The 24,847-nt window shown below is 48.0% G+C and overlaps 1 protein-coding gene across 5 annotated transcripts in view; it reads left to right on the forward strand.

Moving 5' to 3' along the window:
• The window catches only part of UBE3C (ubiquitin protein ligase E3C), a 1,115,457-nt gene that overhangs the window by 377,458 nt on the left and 713,152 nt on the right, over nt 1–24,847 (forward strand). For all 5 annotated transcript variants that reach the window (XM_078663264.1, XM_078663263.1, XM_078663265.1 and 2 more), the window contains exon 11: nt 169–356. In XM_078663264.1, coding sequence (XP_078519390.1) covers nt 169–356 — 188 coding nt within the window. The remainder of the gene's footprint in view (nt 1–168; nt 357–24,847) is intronic.

The raw sequence follows: 24,847 nt of genomic DNA on the forward strand, positions 1-24,847 counted from the left end.
TACTGTATTCTGTACGAAAACTTCACCGAGCAGAACTGTGGTAGCTGCTCCTTATCTGTCACTATATAATCTTTTTTTAACTGCTCCTCCCTTCCAATTAGTCATAATGCTTGCTTTCCCCCAGCCCTCTGCTGCTTACAAATAATTTGCATTCAATTGAATTTGCAGGGTGATGGGAAAATATCCATTCAGTACATCACAGAAGAGTGCCTCAAGAAACTGGACACAAAGCAGCAGACTAACAACTTGCTTAACATGGTCTGGAGGGACTGTGCCAGTGAAGAAGTCTTCACATTGATGGCATCAATTTGCCATACACTAATGGTGCAACACCGAATGATGGTGCCAAGAGTAAGGCAAGTGTAAAATCATGAATTTATTGAGAAACGTTTATATAGTTGATAAAGTCTCTAGTTAAATGATTTTGAAATTACTATTTTTCTCGCCTCCTGATACTGGGATACTCCCTCACCAACTTCAGAAATAATTTCACCACCTCTTCATTCTTTTACTTTTCAGATGTGTTTATGAGAATAATTTGAAATAGTTATACAATGATGTATTATAACGGATGTTAGCGTTATCGAATTTGAAGACACTCCTTTTATGAACCATGGGATCAAACTTGGGATTCTAAGTTAAGGTGTAACTTGATTTACAAGTCGTATATCTAAACTATCCCAGGAGGGATAAGGAGGAGAAGGGTCCATATGTGACACATACATGCATGTGTTGATTATATTTTATCATCATCAGTAAAGCTTTATTCGGTTATGATAAAAAATAATATATTACATACTCATTAAGATAAAAACCATAAACATATCTAAAAATCATTAAAATACATATGTGACCAATAATTCATACAGCTGTGCAACACATCAATCAATCCCTCATTGCATTCCTAAATCTCACAGCCCATGTTAGAAAAATAGCAACATTAAAAACAATGTCCAAGGAGAGCATTTGTAAAAAGAAAATAGCAGGTTGTGCTTGTTTAAAATTCTGCGACTTAAAATGAGATTAAATAAGCCTTCCTCGGAATCTCATAGAATTGACAAAATAGAGTAAAATGCATTGCACCCTACGGAGACACCAGTTCGCAGCCGCAGGGTACTAGAAAAGAGTTCGCCTGCCAGCCCCAAGGGTATGCAAGTAACTCGGGCAACAAATTTAGCCTATATCTGGTCAACAAAAATCGAGCGTGATTAGAGGTGACAACAATGAGATCGGGGTCTTTGGACCGGTTGGTTTTCAATTACACATAACCATGGACTGACACCTTTACGAGGTCCATAGACTCTCTCTCAAGTAATCTGTGTCTTAAAAAGCTGTCTCTCACCCAATCATGATCTTCTTTAATAATCTTTTCTGGGCAAGCAAATAGATCCCCCCTTGCTATGCTTGTTAACGTAGAGTTGAAATACTTGAGCCATGGAATTTGCAAGGCCTAATCATGGCATAGACAGTCCTGTAATACCATTCTATTTAGTTGTGCTCCCTTAGTCCATATGTCGACCCATCACACAAGGTGGTAGAGAGATATAACATTGGTGATGTAACTTGCCCCCAACTCTTCCTGCACTGCATAGAAGGGGGTACACTGGAGGATACAGAGGAGGCATTTAGACATTTCTTTACTTCCGCCTGCTAGGAATCATGCTTGGCAGAGCCCTAAATAACGGTCCCATAGGTGGCTTTAGAGACAGTTTTGGCATGGCAAACTTGTATCAGGGCACTAATCAGCTTTCTATCCAATCTGGAAGGAATTTTCCAGACTGCAGCGTTGGTCTATCAAAATTGGACAGTGTCCCACTAAGCAATGGACTCCACCCTAAGTTTGCATCGAACAAGACACCCAGGTACGAGAAGGTTTTAATCCGCATAAGGGTCCGCGTGCCAATCTTAAAGGTTTGTGTCTTAATGTTTTTTGATGACTATCACACAAGACTTTCTGATGTTGGTGCTAAGATCGAGCTCTTTTGTGAAGCCCACAAATGCATTATAAGGGCTTGCAACTCACAAGCCATTTTGGCCTGGAGGACGGCATCATCCAAATAAAGCAGGACATGTAGGGGCTGGCATTTTTCATGTGGACAATATGTACCCCTTCCACCAATACTTGTTCAAGGTTTTTTACATATTAAGTAAATAGATATGGAGCCATGGTACATCCATGCCTAACCCCCCACGTAGTTCTAAAGCTAATTGTACAGTGTGAATCGAAAGTGTATCTGACTGATGGCACAGTGTGGACATGGAGGTCCCTCAAAAAGTACATTAAATCCTTTGTCATCTCCAGTGTGCAAGATAATTCTCCAAAGTTTGTTACGATTAACCCAGTCAAAGGCTGAGGTTAGATCCATGAAGGCCAACTGTATTGATTTAAAATTAGATAGAGATTCAAACACTGGTCTATAGTTGATCTTCCCGGTCTAAAAACGTAGTGGAGGTCAGATGATATATTATGTTGTCTGGACCAAGCTATTTGTCTATCCAACAAGACCCTTCCTAGGACATTAACGACAGAATCGAGCAGGGAGATGTGTTTATAACACTGTGGACTATCTCTATCACCTGGACTATAACTGTGGAAGCCCAGGAGGAGGGGGCCCTCCTTCAGAGTCATTAAACAAATTGGTTAGGAAGGGGAATATGTCTTATATTGCTCAGGCATAGATCTGGAGGGATTCGTTTGGGTCCTGGCGCCTTGTTTTTAGATAAGCCCAAAATTCCCTTCTTTACTTAAGCCAAAGTAAATACGAGAGGGGATACCCCTTCAAGAGACTGTACTACCTCACAGTTCACCAAATTTTGCCCCCCTGTTGTACACACCCTCAAAGTGGGAGACCAACGTTCTGCTTCAATGTGATGTGCTAGGGAGGGTGCATCAGCCTGTATAAAGAATGGCAGGTTGGTGGTGCCCCAAAACTTGGCACTGTTCTTTAAACAACCAGGGTCAAGCAATTTATCCCCGGCTACATGCCTAATCTAATTTTTCCGCCTTCTCGCTTCAATTTTATAATTATGTCAACATTGTACCACCAGATAAACATTCCTAGAGGTCGCTTGAGGGTCTGTTTTAATTCTCTTGAGGCATGAGAGCCCCCTCTATCGAATGATTTCGGGTCAACAGAGGCTCTGGGGCCCACAGGGCAACTAAGAAACTTAGAGACTACACAAGCAATATGGGAAAAATGATCTAAGATCTGGCACAAACAAGAAGAGTCATTTGAGCAGGTTGCAAGCTCATTCATACTATTGGTGGAGAGAGTATGTCTAAGGTACACTGGGGATACCTGTGACCACTGTAGCCTTCTCTCTAGACTAGTGGGTTCCAAAGGTCCCCTAGGTCCTCCAGTGATCTGCTTAAAACTGCCTTGCCCCAGCTAAGAGAGATACAGTTAGGATTGTGATGACTGTGTGGGCTGCACTCGATTTTAACTTCTACAATGTGTGAGAAAAAAATACGAAACAAAAATAAAATCTTTTAATGAGACACACCCTCTACCAGTAAAAGTTGGAATCAGCTCGCCCCCTGTGGTGTTAGCAAGTTTGTCCAGTGAGACGACTAAATTGTGCTTATCAAGAATGGAATTTAATAAGGTGCCTTGTGAGGAATTATCCAAATGCAGACCCTCGGGTGATAGGCAGCTAAAGGGCTTATACTGCAGTGTAATGGGGTCCTCACACAAATGACATTTGCCAGTCACACTAGTATGAAGTTCGAACCCTCCCACTTAGTGACCTCCTTCTGGTTAAGAAAATAATCCAGAACAAATATTATCAGTATCCTGCAGGGAGTTTTTAGTGTTATAAAAATGTACCTTCAGGGTTTTCAGCCCCCGTGCAAAAGAAAGTAAGAGTGCTTGTAAATTGGTGGACCCTGTGTAACAAACCTCCAAATCTCCTGGAATTTCAAGCGATATAAAAACAATCAGTCCACCTTTCGCCCAACCCTTACAAGATTCACGTGCAGGAACATAATAAGACTCGTACATCTCCAAATGACAATTAACTATAGCCCGGTACTCCGGCAAAACATAGCACTCCAAACTGTTTCACAAAATTAGTCCAAGCTGGATAGTTCAGTTTAGCTCCGAGACCCTTTGATTATGTTTGTTGCCAAGTCCATAATGCAATGGTTCAAGATTTCAAAACGTTGCTAAAGTTACTTAGATGCTTGTGAACTTTATTTGCATATTTGTCTTAATGATTTAACTGTGCAGCAAATTGATGCAGAGCGTTTCTTGCACGGGTAATGGTATGTGATTAGTTATCCTGTCTTCCATGTAGTGTAGTTCTTTGGTTACATTGTATGAGCAAAATATCTTAAACCCAGCCTAAGCCTCCTTCCCATTTTCCTGGTTTACTCTCTTGTAGTCACTATTGTTGCTGCCCTTCCCTTGTTGCATTTCGGATACATTGCAAAGCACAAACAGTACCGTACTGTAGTATTGCCAAGATGTTACTGGGAGCACGTTTATTTATACATTGTCAGCTCATGAACTATTCTAGACTTCATTTTTCCGTTTGACGACTCATTCCTCTTTCCTCTTTTATATATTTTAGCGACATATAGATTTAGAAAACATTTTCCACCCTTATTTTGCGTTGCCCGTACTTCTCCACAGTGCTTAATTTGTATAAATAAATAGGTGCACGCACCCAAAGTTTTTCTTAGGACCCGCCACCAGCACTGGCAAATACCAAGACTTCCTAGTCATAATTTCACCTTACACCTCCTCTACCACCCTACAGTTCCTCACTCTTGATCTCATTCTTGTGGGTTCTTTTTAGTTCTTTCTTTCTGTTTTTGCCATTATTTTCCTATGTTTCTCTTACTCCTTCTCTCTTTGCTGCTTTTCTCCAACTTTGGGGTCAAAGTTTTCTGGTGAAAAATAAGTCAAGGTTCCCAAAAAAGAGCGCTGGTGACCACCACCTGCAAACGCTAGTACAAATGAATTGCTGCTTCTCCATACCTCTATCCTGTTCTCTCGCCTTTAACTGACTCGTGCTGTATACATTTTTGCCTGATATTTTTCTGTTAATATTTATTCAGTCCACTGCCTTGCTGGTGCATAAACTGTAATCACCTTGCCTTGTTCTCTGTCATCTGTGCTTCCTCCTGTTTCCCCTCCACCCATTAACTCTATTTGACTTGTCAGCACAGCTGTCACCAGACCTTATGTGATCAACCTACAAAAGAGTTTTTAGGATTGCTACAAAGACGGGATTTGGCTATGTCTGCATGTTAATGTAAAGGAGTACATATTTTCGTTGGGCATAAATTGTGTACATCCACGTAAAAAGTGATTTTCTCCACGCATCTATCATTATTTTGTTTATCCAACTGGATGAGCCAGCAGCAGTTTAGCTGCCTAGAGAAGGCTCACCAATATCAAGCTTTCAATGGGATAGAGCTTGTACTTTCAAGGTCTCGCATATGGCACTGTTCAAGTGTCTTAGATAAGAAAATGTACTATCTTTGTTTTTCTTTGGCAGTCTCACAGATCACTTTTCCATCATTAACTTTGGACTTCATGGAGCAGTTGTGTGTTTGAGAGCAGTATGGGATCCCCAGGGCTATAGTAACCAGCACGCATTTTTAGGTCTGCCGTGACAGCGCATCTGTATAAGAAAATGTCAGAGTATTACTGAGAGAGGCAGTAGACCTGATGTATTTATTGTGAAAAGCACATGTTAAAATCAATAGGCATTTATGGGTGGATTGTTATTACTCTATTTTAAATCCTTTTTACATTTTTGTTATGCAGAATCTCACAAATTACCATAGTAGCAATGATTTATGTGTTTGGTACCCCTCTGACAAACTGTGGATGTAGAAGATTTGGACTGTGAGAATCCTTGTTAAGCCCTTTTGAAAGAGATCGTATTTTGTTTTGCCACCTGTAATTTTGTATACATTTGTAATTCTAGAAATCTGATCTGATGGATTCCTTGTGGTAAAACTTACACTCAGTATTGTAGGCCTGAGTTGGTTATGGTGAGACGCCAATGCTATAGGCTTATTTGTGTGCAGGTAAGTTATGCCAGATTCAGTGGGTCTGGTCTGTTTATTGTGAAACGTTATGGCAAAGGCAGTAGTCCTGGCCTATTTATTGTGAACAGCATTTGTTAAAGCCATTAGTCCTCCAACAGTGGGTTGTTATCATACGTTACATGTCATCTCACAGATTACCATAGTAGGCAAGTGTTTTAGTGTTGATCACACACTCTGAATCGTTTTTGGCCACTATAGGTGTGGCAGGGTATACTCAGACATGAGTCCCTTTCTCACTGCTCCATCAGGATTCAAGCAAGCCGGGCCGAAGAGGCTGAAATGCCAGAAACCGGTCCCCGGTAGCTTGTCTCCTTTCTGGTGAAGAATTGGCTTGGTAGTTTGGTCTGCCCTGTTCCCATGATGCACTGGGCCAGGGACAGACTAATTTGCATATAGCCAGGTTCTGAGCTGGGATGGGGCAGTGAGATAAATAACGGTGATGGATCAAGCCCTGATCTTTGGACTGGGTAAGAGTGGTCTGCTTAATTCAGACACTCTGTTCATCACCACCCCCTTTTCTGAATCGTTTTTGGCCACTATAGGTGTGGCAGGGTATACTCAGACATGAGTCCCTTTCTCACTGCTCCATCAGGATTCAAGCAAGCCGGGCCGAAGAGGCTGAAATGCCAGAAACCGGTCCCCGGTAGCTTGTCTCCTTTCTGGTGAAGAATTGGCTTGGTAGTTTGGTCTGCCCTGTTCCCATGATGCACTGGGCCAGGGACAGACTAATTTGCATATAGCCAGGTTCTGAGCTGGGATGGGGCAGTGAGATAAATAACGGTGATGGATCAAGCCCTGATCTTTGGACTGGGTAAGAGTGGTCTGCTTAATTCAGACACTCTGTTCATCACCACCCCCTTTTCTGAATCGTTTTTGGCCACTATAGGTGTGGCAGGGTATACTCAGACATGAGTCCCTTTCTCACTGCTCCATCAGGATTCAAGCAAGCCGGGCCGAAGAGGCTGAAATGCCAGAAACCGGTCCCCGGTAGCTTGTCTCCTTTCTGGTGAAGAATTGGCTTGGTAGTTTGGTCTGCCCTGTTCCCATGATGCACTGGGCCAGGGACAGACTAATTTGCATATAGCCAGGTTCTGAGCTGGGATGGGGCAGTGAGATAAATAACGGTGATGGATCAAGCCCTGATCTTTGGACTGGGTAAGAGTGGTCTGCTTAATTCAGACACTCTGTTCATCACCACCCCCTTTTCTGAATCGTTTTTGGCCACTATAGGTGTGGCAGGGTATACTCAGACATGAGTCCCTTTCTCACTGCTCCATCAGGATTCAAGCAAGCCGGGCCGAAGAGGCTGAAATGCCAGAAACCGGTCCCCGGTAGCTTGTCTCCTTTCTGGTGAAGAATTGGCTTGGTAGTTTGGTCTGCCCTGTTCCCATGATGCACTGGGCCAGGGACAGACTAATTTGCATATAGCCAGGTTCTGAGCTGGGATGGGGCAGTGAGATAAATAACGGTGATGGATCAAGCCCTGATCTTTGGACTGGGTAAGAGTGGTCTGCTTAATTCAGACACTCTGTTCATCACCACCCCCTTTTCTGAATCGTTTTTGGCCACTATAGGTGTGGCAGGGTATACTCAGACATGAGTCCCTTTCTCACTGCTCCATCAGGATTCAAGCAAGCCGGGCCGAAGAGGCTGAAATGCCAGAAACCGGTCCCCGGTAGCTTGTCTCCTTTCTGGTGAAGAATTGGCTTGGTAGTTTGGTCTGCCCTGTTCCCATGATGCACTGGGCCAGGGACAGACTAATTTGCATATAGCCAGGTTCTGAGCTGGGATGGGGCAGTGAGATAAATAACGGTGATGGATCAAGCCCTGATCTTTGGACTGGGTAAGAGTGGTCTGCTTAATTCAGACACTCTGTTCATCACCACCCCCTTTTCTGAATCGTTTTTGGCCACTATAGGTGTGGCAGGGTATACTCAGACATGAGTCCCTTTCTCACTGCTCCATCAGGATTCAAGCAAGCCGGGCCGAAGAGGCTGAAATGCCAGAAACCGGTCCCCGGTAGCTTGTCTCCTTTCTGGTGAAGAATTGGCTTGGTAGTTTGGTCTGCCCTGTTCCCATGATGCACTGGGCCAGGGACAGACTAATTTGCATATAGCCAGGTTCTGAGCTGGGATGGGGCAGTGAGATAAATAACGGTGATGGATCAAGCCCTGATCTTTGGACTGGGTAAGAGTGGTCTGCTTAATTCAGACACTCTGTTCATCACCACCCCCTTTTCTGAATCGTTTTTGGCCACTATAGGTGTGGCAGGGTATACTCAGACATGAGTCCCTTTCTCACTGCTCCATCAGGATTCAAGCAAGCCGGGCCGAAGAGGCTGAAATGCCAGAAACCGGTCCCCGGTAGCTTGTCTCCTTTCTGGTGAAGAATTGGCTTGGTAGTTTGGTCTGCCCTGTTCCCATGATGCACTGGGCCAGGGACAGACTAATTTGCATATAGCCAGGTTCTGAGCTGGGATGGGGCAGTGAGATAAATAACGGTGATGGATCAAGCCCTGATCTTTGGACTGGGTAAGAGTGGTCTGCTTAATTCAGACACTCTGTTCATCACCACCCCCTTTTCTGAATCGTTTTTGGCCACTATAGGTGTGGCAGGGTATACTCAGACATGAGTCCCTTTCTCACTGCTCCATCAGGATTCAAGCAAGCCGGGCCGAAGAGGCTGAAATGCCAGAAACCGGTCCCCGGTAGCTTGTCTCCTTTCTGGTGAAGAATTGGCTTGGTAGTTTGGTCTGCCCTGTTCCCATGATGCACTGGGCCAGGGACAGACTAATTTGCATATAGCCAGGTTCTGAGCTGGGATGGGGCAGTGAGATAAATAACGGTGATGGATCAAGCCCTGATCTTTGGACTGGGTAAGAGTGGTCTGCTTAATTCAGACACTCTGTTCATCACCACCCCCTTTTCTGAATCGTTTTTGGCCACTATAGGTGTGGCAGGGTATACTCAGACATGAGTCCCTTTCTCACTGCTCCATCAGGATTCAAGCAAGCCGGGCCGAAGAGGCTGAAATGCCAGAAACCGGTCCCCGGTAGCTTGTCTCCTTTCTGGTGAAGAATTGGCTTGGTAGTTTGGTCTGCCCTGTTCCCATGATGCACTGGGCCAGGGACAGACTAATTTGCATATAGCCAGGTTCTGAGCTGGGATGGGGCAGTGAGATAAATAACGGTGATGGATCAAGCCCTGATCTTTGGACTGGGTAAGAGTGGTCTGCTTAATTCAGACACTCTGTTCATCACCACCCCCTTTTCTGAATTATTTATTGTGAACAGCATTTGTTAAAGCCATTAGTCCTCCAACAGTGGGTTGTTATCATACGTTACATGTCATCTCACAGATTACCATAGTAGGCAAGTGTTTTAGTGTTGATCACACACTCTGAAAAACTCTGGGAAAGGAAGATTTTCCCTGTGGATAGAGACTACTAGTCGCAGATTCTTTACCTCAGAATTATCCCCAGGTGTAAGACTGGATCCGGAAATATTTTGTGAACAGTCCCCCTGCGTGTTGGTGTTCATCTCTGCATGGCATCATCTGTGTGTTCCATGCTGGAAGTGACACGCCACTCCAGCGCGCTGAAGCCACTTCTTTTCTATCTGATCGAGACATCTAGCTGCAGATTCCTTACCTTTGAATTTCCCAGGCGTCAGACTAGATCCAGAAGAATTTTCATCAAGCAGTATCCTTGCTTGCCAAAGGTGGTGCCGGTCGGTTCCGCATGATATTGTCGGCGTTGCCTCCGCCATTGTGACGTCCGTGTCACCTATATAATCGCCACTGTGGTGTGCAGTCTTCAGCTCTTTTCTTTCCACGCCAGTTAGCACAGATACGTGAAGAGAGCTACCCCCTGTCACTTTTTGACGGGCTTTTTTCAACTTTTTGTCAATTATCTTTTTCAACTTTTTGTCAATTATCTTTTGGTGTGTAAGAATGTCCAAGAAGGCTTCTGGGTTCAAGCCGTGTGGCGCCTGTCGCAGTGCCATGTCGGTAACGGATTCACCCCTGGTGTGTCTTGAGTGCGACCATAATTCGAAGTTGTGCTCCAATTGCAGGTCCATGACTACGTCAGCTTTGAGGGAGCAGTCTCTAAAGCTGCTTGTGGCCCAGGGCTCGAAAGGGGGTGGTGGTGGTGATGGACGGAGCATCTGAACCAATCAAACACTCACACCCAGTCAACAGATCTGGGTTTAATCCATCACCGTTCTTTAGCCCACTTTGCCACCCCAGTTCAAACATGGCCATATGCAAATCAGTCAGACCCTGTGTCTCATGGGAACAGTCCAGCCCGAACTGCCAAGCCATGCCTTCTCTAGACCGGAAACAAGCTTCCTAGGACCGGTTTCTGGCATTTCAGCCATCTTCAGCCAAGCTTGCTTGAATCCAGTGGCAAAGTGAGCATACTCTGCCAACTTATGCGAACAAAGCGGTACAAAAGGGGGTGGTGATGGACGGAGCATCTGAACCAATCAAACACTCACACCCAGTCAACAGATCTGGGTTTAATCAATCACCGTTCTTTAGCCCACTGTGCCACCCTAGTTCAATCATGGCCATATACAAATCAGTCTGACCCAGTGCCTCATGGGAACAGTCCAGCCCGAACTGCCAAGCCATGCTTGGACCGGAAACAAGATTTCTAGGACTGGTTTCTGGCTTTTAAGCCGTCATCAGCCAGGCTTGCTTGAATCCAGTGGCAAAGTGAGCAAGGGACTCAGGTCTGAGCATACCCTGCCAACTTATGGCGCACAAAGCGGTACAAAAGGGGTTGGGGATGGACGGAGCATCTGAACTAATCAAACACTCACACCCAGTCAACAGATCTGGGTTTAATCCATCACCGTTCTTTAGCCCACTCTGCCATCCCAGTTCAAACATGGCCATATGCAAATTAGTCTGACCCTGTGCCTCGTGGGAACAGTCCAGCCCGAACTGCCAAGCCATGCCTTCCCTGGACCGGAAGCAAGCTTCCGAGGACCGGTTTCTGGCATTTCAGCCGTCTTCAGCCAGGCTTGCTTGAATCAAGTGGCAAAGTGAGCAAGGGACTCACGTCTGAGCATACCCTGCCAACTTATGGCAATCAAAGCGGTACAGAAGGGGGTGGTGATGGACGGAGCATCTGAACCAATCAAACACTCACACCCAGTCAACAGATCTGGGTTTAATCCATCACCGTTCTTTAGCCCACTCTGCCACCCCAGTTCAAACATGGCCATATGCTAATCAATCTGACCCTGTGCCTCATGGGAACAGTCCAGCCCAAACTGCCAAGCCATGCCTTCCCTGGACCGGAAACAAGCTTCCTAGGACCGGTTTCTGGCATTTCAGCCGTCTTCAGTCAGGCTTGCTTGAATCCAGTGGCAAAGTGAGCATACTCTGCCAACTTATGCGAACAAAGCGGTACAAAAGGGGGTGGTGATGGACGGAGCATCTGAACCAATCAAACACTCACACCCAGTCAACAGATCTGGGTTTAATCAATCACCGTTCTTTAGCCCACTGTGCCACCCTAGTTCAATCATGGCCATATACAAATCAGTCTGACCCAGTGCCTCATGGGAACAGTCCAGCCCGAACTGCCAAGCCATGCTTGGACCGGAAACAAGATTTCTAGGACTGGTTTCTGGCTTTTAAGCCGTCATCAGCCAGGCTTGCTTGAATCCAGTGGCAAAGTGAGCAAGGGACTCAGGTCTGAGCATACCCTGCCAACTTATGGCGCACAAAGCGGTACAAAAGGGGTTGGGGATGGACGGAGCATCTGAACTAATCAAACACTCACACCCAGTCAACAGATCTGGGTTTAATCCATCACCGTTCTTTAGCCCACTCTGCCATCCCAGTTCAAACATGGCCATATGCAAATTAGTCTGACCCTGTGCCTCGTGGGAACAGTCCAGCCCGAACTGCCAAGCCATGCCTTCCCTGGACCGGAAGCAAGCTTCCGAGGACCGGTTTCTGGCATTTCAGCCGTCTTCAGCCAGGCTTGCTTGAATCAAGTGGCAAAGTGAGCAAGGGACTCACGTCTGAGCATACCCTGCCAACTTATGGCAATCAAAGCGGTACAGAAGGGGGTGGTGATGGACGGAGCATCTGAACCAATCAAACACTCACACCCAGTCAACAGATCTGGGTTTAATCCATCACCGTTCTTTAGCCCACTCTGCCACCCCAGTTCAAACATGGCCATATGCTAATCAATCTGACCCTGTGCCTCATGGGAACAGTCCAGCCCAAACTGCCAAGCCATGCCTTCCCTGGACCGGAAACAAGCTTCCTAGGACCGGTTTCTGGCATTTCAGCCGTCTTCAGTCAGGCTTGCTTGAATCCAGTGGCAAAGTGAGCAAGGGACTCACGTCTGAGCATACCTTGCCAACTTATGGCGAACAAAGCGGTACATCGTTCATCCCGGAGATCTCGCTCTTGGATCCTGTTAGACTTGGCACCTGGCATGGGTCTCCCTTCTTTTTTTGCTTTTGACTCATGTGTTTTTGCTGGTCTTAGATGCTTTGGGCACTGTCCCACTGCTGTCCAGTGCCACAGTGCAAGTGCTCCGTGTTGTAAATTGATGTATGGATTAGTGATTCCATGATTAGCTGGTTTGGTTTACTTGTCAGACCCTAGTACAGTGCACTGAGTGTGCCCAGGGTTTGTAAACCAAATGCTGCGGGTGGGCTTGCAGCACTGCTTGTGCCACCCACAGAAGCAGTCTGTAAAAGTGTGTCTCAGGTCTGCCATTGCAGAGCCTGTGTGCCGTCTGGTACTGCCATATTGACTGGGCAAGTGCACCCACTTGCCAGTCCCTAAACCTTCCCTTTTCTTCATGTCGGACACCCCTATGGTAGGCCCAAGGGCAAGGTGCATGGTAAGTATAAGGTAGGACAAACCCTGATGTTTGTGGCATGTCCTAATAGTGAATTACAGCCATTTTCGTTTTTCACTATTGCAAGGCTACCTATTCCCTATAGGCCAGAATGGGCAGTTTGATTATTACATCTTATAATCCTAACTGACTCAGTGAACTAGGTAGAAATTCGAGTTTAGTATGCCTGAACTCAGAATGATAAAATACATCTTTTAGTGAAGTTGGTTTTAACATTCTGTGTTTGAAAATACTACTTTTAGAAGGTAGGTATTTTCTTGTCTAACTATCCAAGCCCGCCTCTGCTAGGTTATGTATTCAATGCCTGGAGTTGAGTGACAGGAGCTGGGGGATTCCAGGAGACAGGGGGAGTCAGCTCAGTGCTGAATAGAGAGATCTGCATCTAGATGGGAGGGAGGAGTTGCACCTGGGACCTGAATAGGGCTGTGCCTTTCTCCACAATTGCTGGCTCCACCTCCTGTGGTGTGTCTGATGCCTCTGCCCTGCACTGAAAGGAAATAAGGAGTCATGTATACAGAGTGCTCCAGGACTGACCAGAACTGGTTTGGACTAGGCAAAGGCCTCTCTGCCTTCAGAGAACAAAGAGAAACTGTGTATAAAAGAGGGGACCCAAACCCCAGAACGTAAGATCACTTTGGGACAACAAGAAGAAACCTTTGCTGAGGATTGGAACCAGAGAGACTGAGGAGAGACGATCCCTAAGCTGAAGTGCTGCTTGGGGGATTGGCCTGCAGTGGTTGTCTGACTGCCAAAGAAAGGAGAGAGGAACTTTGTGTACTTTCATCAACTTGTAAGGATCTCCAGGGGCTTGAGAAAAGAGCTTGCCTCCTGCTGAAGTCTCAGGGACAACAGACTTCACCCAGCAGCTCCCCAAGAGTTCTTTGGAAATGCCTGCAGTTGTGCGGAACTTTTGGAGGCATTGCGCAGCGCAAGGAGCTGGAAGCGCGACTCACGAGCAAGAAGCGTGACACCGAACTGCCATGGCCACTTCACAACACGAGAGCACCTCGCATCGCCGGAGAAGAGGATCGACATCGCAGACGCCGCCGCATCACCGGGAAGCGTGCCGCAGGGCCTGTCGCGGTCCGCATCGTATCGCACCAAGAAGACGACGACATCTTTATTTCTTTGCACCAAACTTCATCGCATCACGGTGTTGCTCGCCGCATCATCACGGAAGCGCAGTCTGAAACCGCCACATCACCTCCCCTCGCAGAGAAGAACCGACTCATCACCGTCCCGTACGCAGCAGTAGGGAACCGACAGATCCCCCTTCTTGCGTGTAAGGAACCGACGCAGCACCTACCCTGAAACCCTTTCGTTGTATTGCGTTACACATTTTCAGGTACATTGACTCAAAGTGTCGCATTTTACATCTAAGAGAGAACTAAGCTAAGTCTACCATTTTAAGTACAGTATTGTGGATTTTTGTCGTTTGTGGTCTTGTGTTCAGTCTATATAAAAGATACTTATTTTTAATATACAACTTGTTTGGTGTCCATCTGTAGTGTTGTCACTTGATTACTGTATGTGTTCACAAATGCTTTACACACTTCCTCTGAGATAAGCCTGTCTGCTCGTGCCAAGCTACCAAGAGGGTGAGCGGGGGTTATTTTAGGAGTGTACCCCCTTACCCTGACTAGACGCAAGGGTCCCTATTTGTCACAGGTACCTACCTATGCCAACTAGAGACCCCCAAATCTAATAGACCCGGTCGAGAGGAAGGTCCGGGTACTGCTCCGGATGCCCTAAGTCTTCGTCCTCCCACTCAAAGACTTTGAGTCAGTCGGGTAAGAAGCATATAAAAAACACAAGAAGTCGAAGTGTGTTTGGACTTCGATCAGCCAACGCGACGTAGGAGCCTGGGTGTTCTAGGCCTCATTCAGCTGAACCTGTGCCTGGGTCGGCTCCCTGCTTCCCTACCTTCCCCGGAGCGACCTCCTTTCAGCTCAAAGAATTCTATGACGCCATGTGCCACATGTTTGGGTGGCCTGGCCCTTCCGGCATGCCTTTGGACGCCAGAGGGGGCTTCATCGGATTCCGCACCAGCGGCTCAGTTCCCGGTGCCAATGATCCCACCCTGCCCCCATGGATCCGGTTATGTATGTGGACCGATGCTGGTCATGCCACTGCGACCTTCCATGGCACTGGGCCCCGCGCTGAGACTCCTTATGCCACTGGCACCCACTTGCGGTGCCAGCCCCATTCACATCCCCAACGACCCGGAGATGGATTAACGCCAACCTCACCCTTGGGTCCTAGGTTGGTTTCTCAGTATTATTTTGGAGGACTAGGAATGGAAGAAGATTGGGAGGGGTGCATGGATCCTTTACAAGACCAGCCTCAATGCAAAATGGACTGGTATGAGGAATTTGGTGAGGCCAGTGGACTGGATACCTCTCCGGGTTCTGGCCTACTTTTTCCCCCTACCATGGCTATGGAGAGCTTCATTTGCTATGGTGGTGAGAAGAGCTCCTGAGGTCCTGGACCTTCAGCTCCCTTCGGTGGAAGTCAACAATGAACATCTTGAAGGAGGTCTTGCAGTTGGGTGTCTCCTTCTCAGTACCCCTCCTGCCTTTTAATTAGGCCTTGACTGATGTTCTGCTGGGAACCTGGACCAAGCCCAGCCCAGGGGCTCCTGTATTCAGGGCGATCGACCTGCCACCTTCGCCTTGCAATGGGTGAGCAAAATGTCCTCACCAACCTCCCTACCCCTGAGAGCTTGATGGTCCAAGCCTCTACATCTCAAGGCACATTACCTTCTGCACTCCTGGACAGGGAATCCAAGAGGCTGGATAGTTGGAGCAAGAAAAAAATGTCTTCCGCCAGCCTTGCATTACGGTAAACGCTGCATGCCTATTGCACCATTACTCCCACTTCTTGTGAGAAACTGTTGCTCAACTGCTGCTACAGGTCCTCGAAGGGGCCCAGGCCATCCTCTCCCAAGCAGTGTCAGATGGGAGAGAAGCTGCAAAGTTCACCATTCGCTGTGGGCTTGACACTGCCATCTTGCTGGGCAGAGCGATGTCATTGATGGTGGCTGTTCGACTGTTTGTCCAGAATTCTCTCATGGACATGCCCTTTGATGGCACCCGTCTCTTCAGGAGACAAAGCAGTCATGGCCCTAGAGCGCTTTAAGGACTCACGGGCTACGGTCCAGTCCTTGGGCCTCTCAATCGCCTCACGTCACCCATCTTCTTTTTGTACCCCTTTCAGCCGCGCCAGCCATATCCCAGCCACAAAGCCGCACAAGTTCAGCAACCTCTGCGCGAACGTGGGTGCGGCTCGTTCCGACCGCTTGGGTCGGGTAGTCAAAGGTCGGGTAAGTCCACCCCCGCAACTTCAGCATCTAAACCTCCCTAGTCAGGCCCTTCAAGATCATGGGTGGCCAGTTGGTGACAGGATCAGCCATCACCCCCACCACTGGCAAAACATCACATCAGACAGGTGGGTTCTTCAGATAGTCCAAAAGGGTTACTGCCTTCCCTTTGAGACTAACACTCACTCCATACCTCCAGTTTACGACCAGTTAATGGAGGATCACCTGGCTTTGCTTCAGGAGGAAGTCATGACTCTTTGGGCAGGGGAGCCATAGAAAGGAAGTAGACTGTGGTTGCTATTCCTGCTGCTTTCTGGTCCCGAAGTAGGAAAAAGGCCTGTAACATGTCCTAGATCTGCGAGCCCTCACCTACTTCCTCAAAAAGGAAAGTTCAAGATGCTTACTCTAGCTCAGGTTTTGTCTGCCCTGGACCCAGGAGTCTGGATGGCCGCTCTGGGCTTGCAGGATGCTTATTTTCAAATTCTCATTCTGCCTGCTCATCGCCACTACCTGCGGTTTGCAGTAGGCCACGAGCACTTTCAGTTCACCGTGCTCCCATTTAGACGTACCAGTGCCCCTCAGGTGTTTACCAAGGTGATGACGGTGGTTGCAATTCATTTTCGCAGATCAGGGGCGCCGGTCTTTCCCTATCTCGACGACTGGCTGTTGAAGGCAAGTACACCCCAGGCTGTCGTCTCGCACCTCCACATTATATTGAACCTTCTGCACTCACTGGGTTACTCAATCAAAATGCCAGAGTCACACTTGACTTCCTCTCAGATGCTCCTTTTCATCAGAGCTGTTCTGGATATGGTGCAGTTTTGGCATATCCTCCTGAACAGCGAGTCCAGGATATTCAGGCTGTGATACCCATGTTTCAGCCTTTAGCCTGGATTTCGATGAGAATGCCTGAGGCTGCTGGGTCTCATGGCTTCCTGCATCCTGCTTGTGACACATGCCAGATGACATATGCGGACTCTGCAGTGTGACCTGAAGTTCCAGTTCGCGCAGCATATGGGGAATCTCTCCGACATGGTCTAGATCTTGGAGAGAACTGCACAGGACCTGCAGTGGTGGCTAACAGACCGCAATTGTGTAAGAGGCAGACCCCCACCCTTCCCCAACCAGACCACACAGTAATGACAGATGTGTCACTCCTGGAGTGGGATGGGCTTCTGGGAAAGGTGGAGGTCAGAGGACTCTGGTCTACGGCGGAATGCAGACTACATCAACTTGCTTGAGCTCCGAACGCTTCGTTTGGCATTGAAAGCCTTTCTTACTTCAGTTAAAGGAAAGCTGGTTCAACTGTTCATAGACAACACCACCGCCATGTGGTACTGCAACAAACAGGGCGGGTGGGGTCTTGGACCCTTTGTCAAGAGGCCCTGCATCGCTGGATTTGGCTGGAACAGCAGGGCATTTCCCTGGTGGGTCAACACCTGGCAGGTTCTCTGAACACCAGGGTGGACAAACTCAGCCAATGATTTCCAGCAAATCACAAATGGGGGCAGAGCCTTTGTTAGATCTGTTCGCTTCCGCTGAGAACATGCAATGCGAGCAGTTTTGTTCCCTGGTGTTTCCAATGGGGCATTCGCTCAGCACCACTTTGCGTCTCGAGTGGAGCTCAGGCCTCCTGTACGCCTTTCTGCCAATACCACTCCTGTCCAGAGTGCTCAAGAAGAACAGGAGAGACCGGGGCAAAGTCATTCTTGTGGCTCCGGACTGGGCACGTAGAGTCTGGTATCCCGCGCTTCTACAAAGGAGTATCAGTTCTTTGATCAGGCTGCCCCTTTGGGACGATCTTCTGTCGTAGGGGAGGGTCCTCTATCCAAACCTGTCAAGTTTACGCCTTCTTGCCTGGAGATTAGACCGCATTCGAACTTCCTCACAAAGTCTTTAATGTTATATTGGCAGCCTTGTGTCCCTCTACCAAGACCTTGTACATCTGCTTGTGGCACTTATTTGTTAAATATTGTATAGAAAGGTCTATTGATCCTCTTTCTGCATCCCTCTCTCAGGTCTTTGTTTTTATTTTGACCATTTCCCAGCAGGGCCCTGCTCTGGGCACTCTCAAAGGGTACCCTTTGGCTCTTCTGCTTTTTTGAGGCTGCCAGACCAACCCTCTTTATTTAAATCCCCTCTTGTAAATAGATTTCTTAAGGGGCTTGTACATATGTTTCCACTTGCCCCTGCCATCATGCCTCAGTGGGACCTTAATTTGGTTCTCACCTGCAGCCTCCGATGCTTACCATCAAAACAGCCTTTATAGTTGCAATGACTTCCGCCAGAAGAATGAGCGAATAGCAGGCTCTGTCATCCAAGCCTCCTTACCTGACCATCCTCCCTGATACGTTGGTGCTTCGCACTAGGGTCTCTTTCTTGCCGAAAGTGGTAACAGTATTCCACGTGGGGCAATCTGTCACATTGTCCACTTTCTACCTTCCTCCTAACCCCTCTAAAGAAGAGGAGCGACCCCACCGTCCGTACCCAAAAATAACTTTGTTGTTCTACCCTGACCGCACAAAAGGGTTCCTGGTAGAAAAGCAACTCTTCATGGGGTACATTGGATGAAAGAAGAAAAGGACTATCTCACAATGAGTGATCCTCTGCATAAATATGTGCTATGCTCTGGCCAAGATCCACATAAATAGTGGTCCGATCGGGGTCAACAACAACGCAAAACATGGAGAGATGATTGTATCACCATCTCCTAACAACAGATAAAAAATGAGGATGACATAAATTGCAAACAAAATACAAATATATGTTCAAACATGTAAATAGTACTTTTTGTATTTTCTTAAAACTAATAATTTAAGCACTACATAAATAAACTTTTAAATTAAGAGAATGGATACTCCTAGTTAAAAAGAAAATTTAGAAGGTAAAGAAGGTGCTCAGAGGGAGTGCTTGTGAAGGTGCATAAAGGAGAGGAAACGGACGGATTCCTGACTCACGGAGGCAAAACTGATAAGTGACATGTGCCAACGGACAGATCGTAATCAGTTATCCAGGCTGGGTTTTAAAAAGGCGTTAATGTTTTGACCCAGTTGTCAGGACTTGAGAAGTAAAAAGTAGATAAGCAACCTGAAGTATTATTCAAGTCTAGGCAACAATCGCTAAAAGTATGGTGAACAGGACAATTGCTTGCAACTTTCGCCCCGCCTCAGGCGACTCCAATTTCCACACCTTACCCCAGAGAGTTTGGTGGGCCAAGCCTGCACCTCCTGAGTGCATTCCCTACCAGATAAGGAATCCAAGAGGCTGGACACTGGGGCAAGTAAATGTTTACTTCCAGCAGCCTGGCACTGGGGTCTGTGAACATGGAGTGTCTTTTAGGCCATTTCTACCACTTACTCTGGGATTTGGTTGCGTAGGTGCCTATGGTCCGGCGGGAGGCCCTAGCCATACTCACCCAAGCTATGGCTGATGGGACAGATGCAGCTAAGTTCACAATCAGATGTGGGCTAGACACGATCGACTCGCTTGGCAGAGCGTTTTTTTTGTTGATGGCCTCAGGCCGTCAAGCCTGGCTGAGAACAACTAGTTTTTCAAGGGGTGCCCAAGCTCCACTAATGGACATGCCCTTTGATGGCTCCCATCTCTTCGGAGACGATGTGGACTCTGCGCTAGAGTGCTTCAAGGATAGCAGAGCAATGGCCAGGTCCTTCGGCCTTTCCATGGCCCCTCGCCAACCCCAGACCGCCACAGAGTTTACAACTGGGTCCCTACCCATCCATCCACCATGGCGTTGCTGAGGATGCAGTACACACAGACCCTTCGGGTCAGGCAGCTAGGGGCCAGGCCAGTCCACACACCGACCGGCAGCCGCCAAGCCTCTTTCATTTGCCCTCCACTCATCATGGGCAACCAGTGGCAGACAGAATACACATCACCTGCACCACTGTAGGTTGATAACATCCGATGGCTGGGTTCTCCATATTGTCCAAAGGGGCTCCTCCCTCTCCTTCATTGCCACCCCTCCAGCTATGCCACCCACTTGCGACAGACTGACGGAGGACCACCTCTCCTTACTCTGCCAGGAAGTGGCGGCTCCCTTGGCAATGGGAGCAATAGAGAGGGTGTCCACATCAGAAGTAGGTCGTGGTTGCTATTCCTGCTACTTTCTGGTGTCCAAGAAGGACGGAGGCCTTCATCCTATATTAGACCTGCGTCCTTTCAATTTCTTCCTGAAAAAGGAGACATTCAAAATGCTTACGTTCGCTCATGCTCGGTCTACCCTCAGTCCGAGGTCTGGATGATAGTGCAGGATGCATACATCCACGTTCTCGCCCGGCCTTCCCACAGACTATCAGGGGTGCCAGTCTCCCTCTATCTCGATGACTGGCTGTTGAAGGTGAGCTCACCCCAGGCAGTCGTCTCCCACTTCCAGACTAAGGAACACCTCCTACACTCTCTGTGGTTCACTATCAATGTGCCGAAGTCCCGACTGACCCCTTCTCAGACACTCCCTTTCATCGGAGCTGTTCTGGACATGGTGCAGTTTCTGGCTTATACTCCTGAACGGCGAGTAAAGGGTATTCAGGCTACGATACCAATATATCTGATAGGGACTTCTAGCCGGAGAGTTCTTACCTTTGAATTTCCCAGGCGTCCGACTGGCTCCTGAAGTTTTTCTGTGAGCAGTACCTCTGTATGCCGGTAGGTGGCATCATTCAGCTCCGTGTGCTTAGTCGGTGACGTCCGCGCCAGAAGTGACAGCCGCTGCAATTATATAGGTGCCACTGAGTCGTGCGGAAGTCAATTATTTTCTTTCCAGGCCAGTCAGCGCTGATATGGAAACGAGCTACCACTTAGTCACTGTGTGACTGGATTTTTTTGACTTTTTAGGTTTGTCCTCCTCGTGTGTAGCTTGTCATCTAAAAAAGCAGGATTTAAGTCCTGTGGAGCCTGTCATCGGGTGATATCAGTTACGGACCACACCTTGTCTGCCTGTCATTTCTGGAGTGAGGCCACGACACAAAGTCGTGCTCCGCTTGCCGCGCCATGAATCCGCATGCCTTATGGAGCGATGCCTCAATCTCATGGTGGCTCGGCGTGCGACTCCTCATCATTCGAGGTTCCATCGAGAGGAAGATCCTTGGAGCACTTGCGGAGTCAGAGGTAGTTGTTCCACTCCAAGTCCTCAGGACATTCGGGTAAGTCGAGGCACAACCAGTAGAAGAGGTCGAAGAGGTCTTCGATTTCTCCTCGATAGCGGCCGATGAGTTGAGGGAACTTCGACATTCAAGGCTTGGCTCTGTGGTTCAGTCTGCGCTGTCTCCATGCTGCCCAATTTTTCAGGAGGCGAAGCGACCCTCGCCCAGCCAAAGGAATTTCATGAGACCATGTGCCTCATCCTTGGGTGGACCGATCCCACTGGTGCCCCTTCAGGGCCTGCGGGTGTGGAGAAGGCCCCCTCTGGCTTCACAACGGCATCTCTGGCCTCAGCTGCAGTTAGGCCCCATGGATCCATTCCTGGATCCAGATCGGCACCGGACCTACCAACTCGACCTTTCTTGATGCCGGCGCATCCAGCCCTAATCTGATACCTGACTCCAATATGGAGCCAGATGGGCATCGCCTGACTCCGCAGTTGGTGCTTGCCTTCTAGATGGGAGCCTGACTGGGTTAAGACTGGGGAAGAAGGGGAGGGGTCGCTGAACCCTGGAGAATACCAGCCATATGAGGAAGACCCTAGCATGGACTGGTGTGAGGAACTGGGTGAAGCCAGTCGTCTGGATACCTCTCCATGTACTGGTCTGCTTTCTCCCCCTACCGTGCCTACGGATGAGGGAGCCTCATATGCAATGGTGGTGCGGAGGGCGGCTGAGATCTTTGACCTTCAGTTGCCTTTGTGGCAGTCAAGACTAACATATTGACAAAGGTGTTGCAACTGGTAATTTCCACATCCGAACTGCTACTCTCGTTCAATGACTCCCCCACTGACGTCCTTTTGGTAATTTGGTCCAAACCCAACATTGAAACTCCTGTGAATAAGACGATTGCCTGCCGCCAGCAACCCACTCCAGGGGACCCAAACTTCCTCACCAAACACCCTACCCCGGAGAGCTTGGTGGTCAAAGCCTCAACATCCCATGCCACATTCCCTACCATTCCCCCGGATAGGGAATCCAAAACGCTGGACTCCTTGGGGAAGGAAATGTTTTCTTCCTCCAGCGTGGCATTGCAGTTCATGAATACTGCATGCTATTTAGGCCATTATTTCCCAGACTCTGTGGGACATGGTTGTGCAAGTGCTGCCACAGGTCCCGGAGGAGGCCTGTCCATACTCTCTCAAGCTGTTGCAGATCGGTGAGACACAGCAAAATTCACTGTCTGTGTGGACTTTTACAAGAGCTATTATTTTGCTTTGCAAGCTGTAATTGTGTATACATTTGTAGTTTAATGACTTCATGCCAAATGTTGTAAGAAAGCTTACTCTCAATACAGTATGCCTCGGTTGGTTATGGTGCCAAGCCATTGATAACACCTATAGGCCTGATTATTGGCCCAGTGTCATAGGTCTAGTCTGTTTATTATGATATGTAATGTCAAAGGCCACAGGTCTGCCTTATTTTTTTAGCGAAGCATTTGTAAAAGCCATTAGGGGTTGTATAATGTTCTGCCTACTGTTATTCTGTATATATTTGTAATTTTAAAATTGTATGCATGATAGCTGCCTGCATTTGTGCTCTTCAGTAGGCCTGGTAAAGGCTATCGGTCTCATTGGTTCCCTGGGAAAAGTTCAACTCTGCGAGAGCCACAAACACTGTGTTCATAGGGGCCCAAGGAGAAGTTATTATTATTATTATTAAATTAAATTTATAGGTAGCGCAACTAAACCCGTAGGCATCAAGGCGCTGATGATGGTAAACGGAAAAGCTCAGAAATCACCTAAGTAAGAAGTTATGGGTAGGCTTCTTGGAAAAGCCAGGTCTTAAGGGCTTTGCGGAACAGAGTGTGGGAGGAGATCACCTTGAGGTCATTGGGGAGTGCATTCCAGAGTCTGGGTGCAAGGAAGCGGAAGGACCTTCCACCCCATCTGGCGTTGACTGTACGAGGGACAACTAGCAAGCTTTTGCTGGAAGAGCGGAGTGCTCTACCTGGGGTATAGTAGGCCGCCAGAGCGCGGATAGCCTCCGGACCAGACTCATTGAGGGCACGAAGTGTAAGACATAAGGCCTTCAAATTAATCCTCGCCTGCATTGGGAGCCAGTGCAGGTTTTTTCTGATGGCCGTGCCCGAAGAGCGTTTGGGGGCATCCACAACAAACCGGGCAGCAGCATTCTGCACAGTCTGGAGGCGATGGACCAGACCATTGTTAATGCCAAGGTAAAGTGCATTGCAATAGTCCAGTCTGGAAGTAATGAGGGCCATTACTACCTGTTTGCGTGACTGAGGGGAGAGATAATGAGTAATTTTTCTTAAGATCCTCAGCGCATTGCAACAGGTGGACACAGTCCTGCTGACCTGCTTGTCTAACGAGAGAGTGATGTCCAGAATGACCCCAAGATTGCGGGCGGATGGGGATGGCAAGGGGCAGGTGCCTAGTACAGAAGGCCACCAGTCCATGGACCAGATCTCACTTTTGCCCCCAAAAATGAGAACCTCCGTTTTCTCCCCATTAAGCTTGAGGACGTTTTCAACCATCCAGCCAGCGACCCCCTCCATGCAGTTTTTAAAATTAAGAGCAGTTATGCTCGCAGATTGAGAAATGGAGGCCATAATCTGCGTATCGTCGGCATAGGAGAGAACTTCTAGCCCATATGATCTTATAAGCCTGGCGAGTGGGGCGACATAGACGTTAAAAAGCGTCTGGCTCAGCGAGGAGCCCTGAGGGACCCCACACTTCACCGCCTTAATGGATTACATATACTCTCCAAGCTTCACCCTTTGCTTCCGTTGGTCAAGGAAGGATGTTAGGAGGCTGAGAGCAGAGCCCTTGACTCCAAGCTTACTGAGTCGGCTGGCCAGAATGGTAGGGGACAGGGTGGCGAAAGCAGCCGTAAGGTCGAGTAGCACCAGTAAGGTGGTCTGACCGGAGTCGACCTTAGAACGGATGCTATCGACAACCACTGTGAGCGCCGACTCAGTGCTGTGAGTCCTCCGGAAACCGTGCTGTGAAGGATCAAGGAAGTTGGAACTGTCAAGGAAAGCGCTCAGATGGAGGTTGAGATGAGCCTCTAGGAGTTTAGCAGGGGCAGGGAGAAGGGAAATGGGATGGAAGTTCTTCAATATCCCAGGGTCCAAGGTAGGTTTTTTCAATAGGGGCTTGACAGTGGCTATTTTCCAAGAGAGGGGGTAGATCCCCTCTGAAATGGCCCTTTTCATAACCTCCATCAGAGGGGGCAGAATGGTCTGTCTACAGTCCTTAAGGACCTTTAAGGGGCATGGGTCTAACGGTGATCTGGACTTTAGTTTGTCCAGCAGCATGTTAAGATGTATAAAAGTAATAGGAGGAAACTGGGAGAGGGAGTGTGAAGGGCCAGAAGCTTGGTCTTCAGAAATAAAAGTCGGAGAGGTGGCAGGTGGGGAGCTGGAGTTAAGGATTTCTAGGTCGGTGT

The sequence above is a fragment of the Lissotriton helveticus genome, chromosome 10 (genome assembly GCF_964261635.1).
Source record: "Lissotriton helveticus chromosome 10, aLisHel1.1, whole genome shotgun sequence".
In the NCBI taxonomy this organism is placed as follows: Eukaryota; Metazoa; Chordata; class Amphibia; order Caudata; family Salamandridae; genus Lissotriton; species Lissotriton helveticus.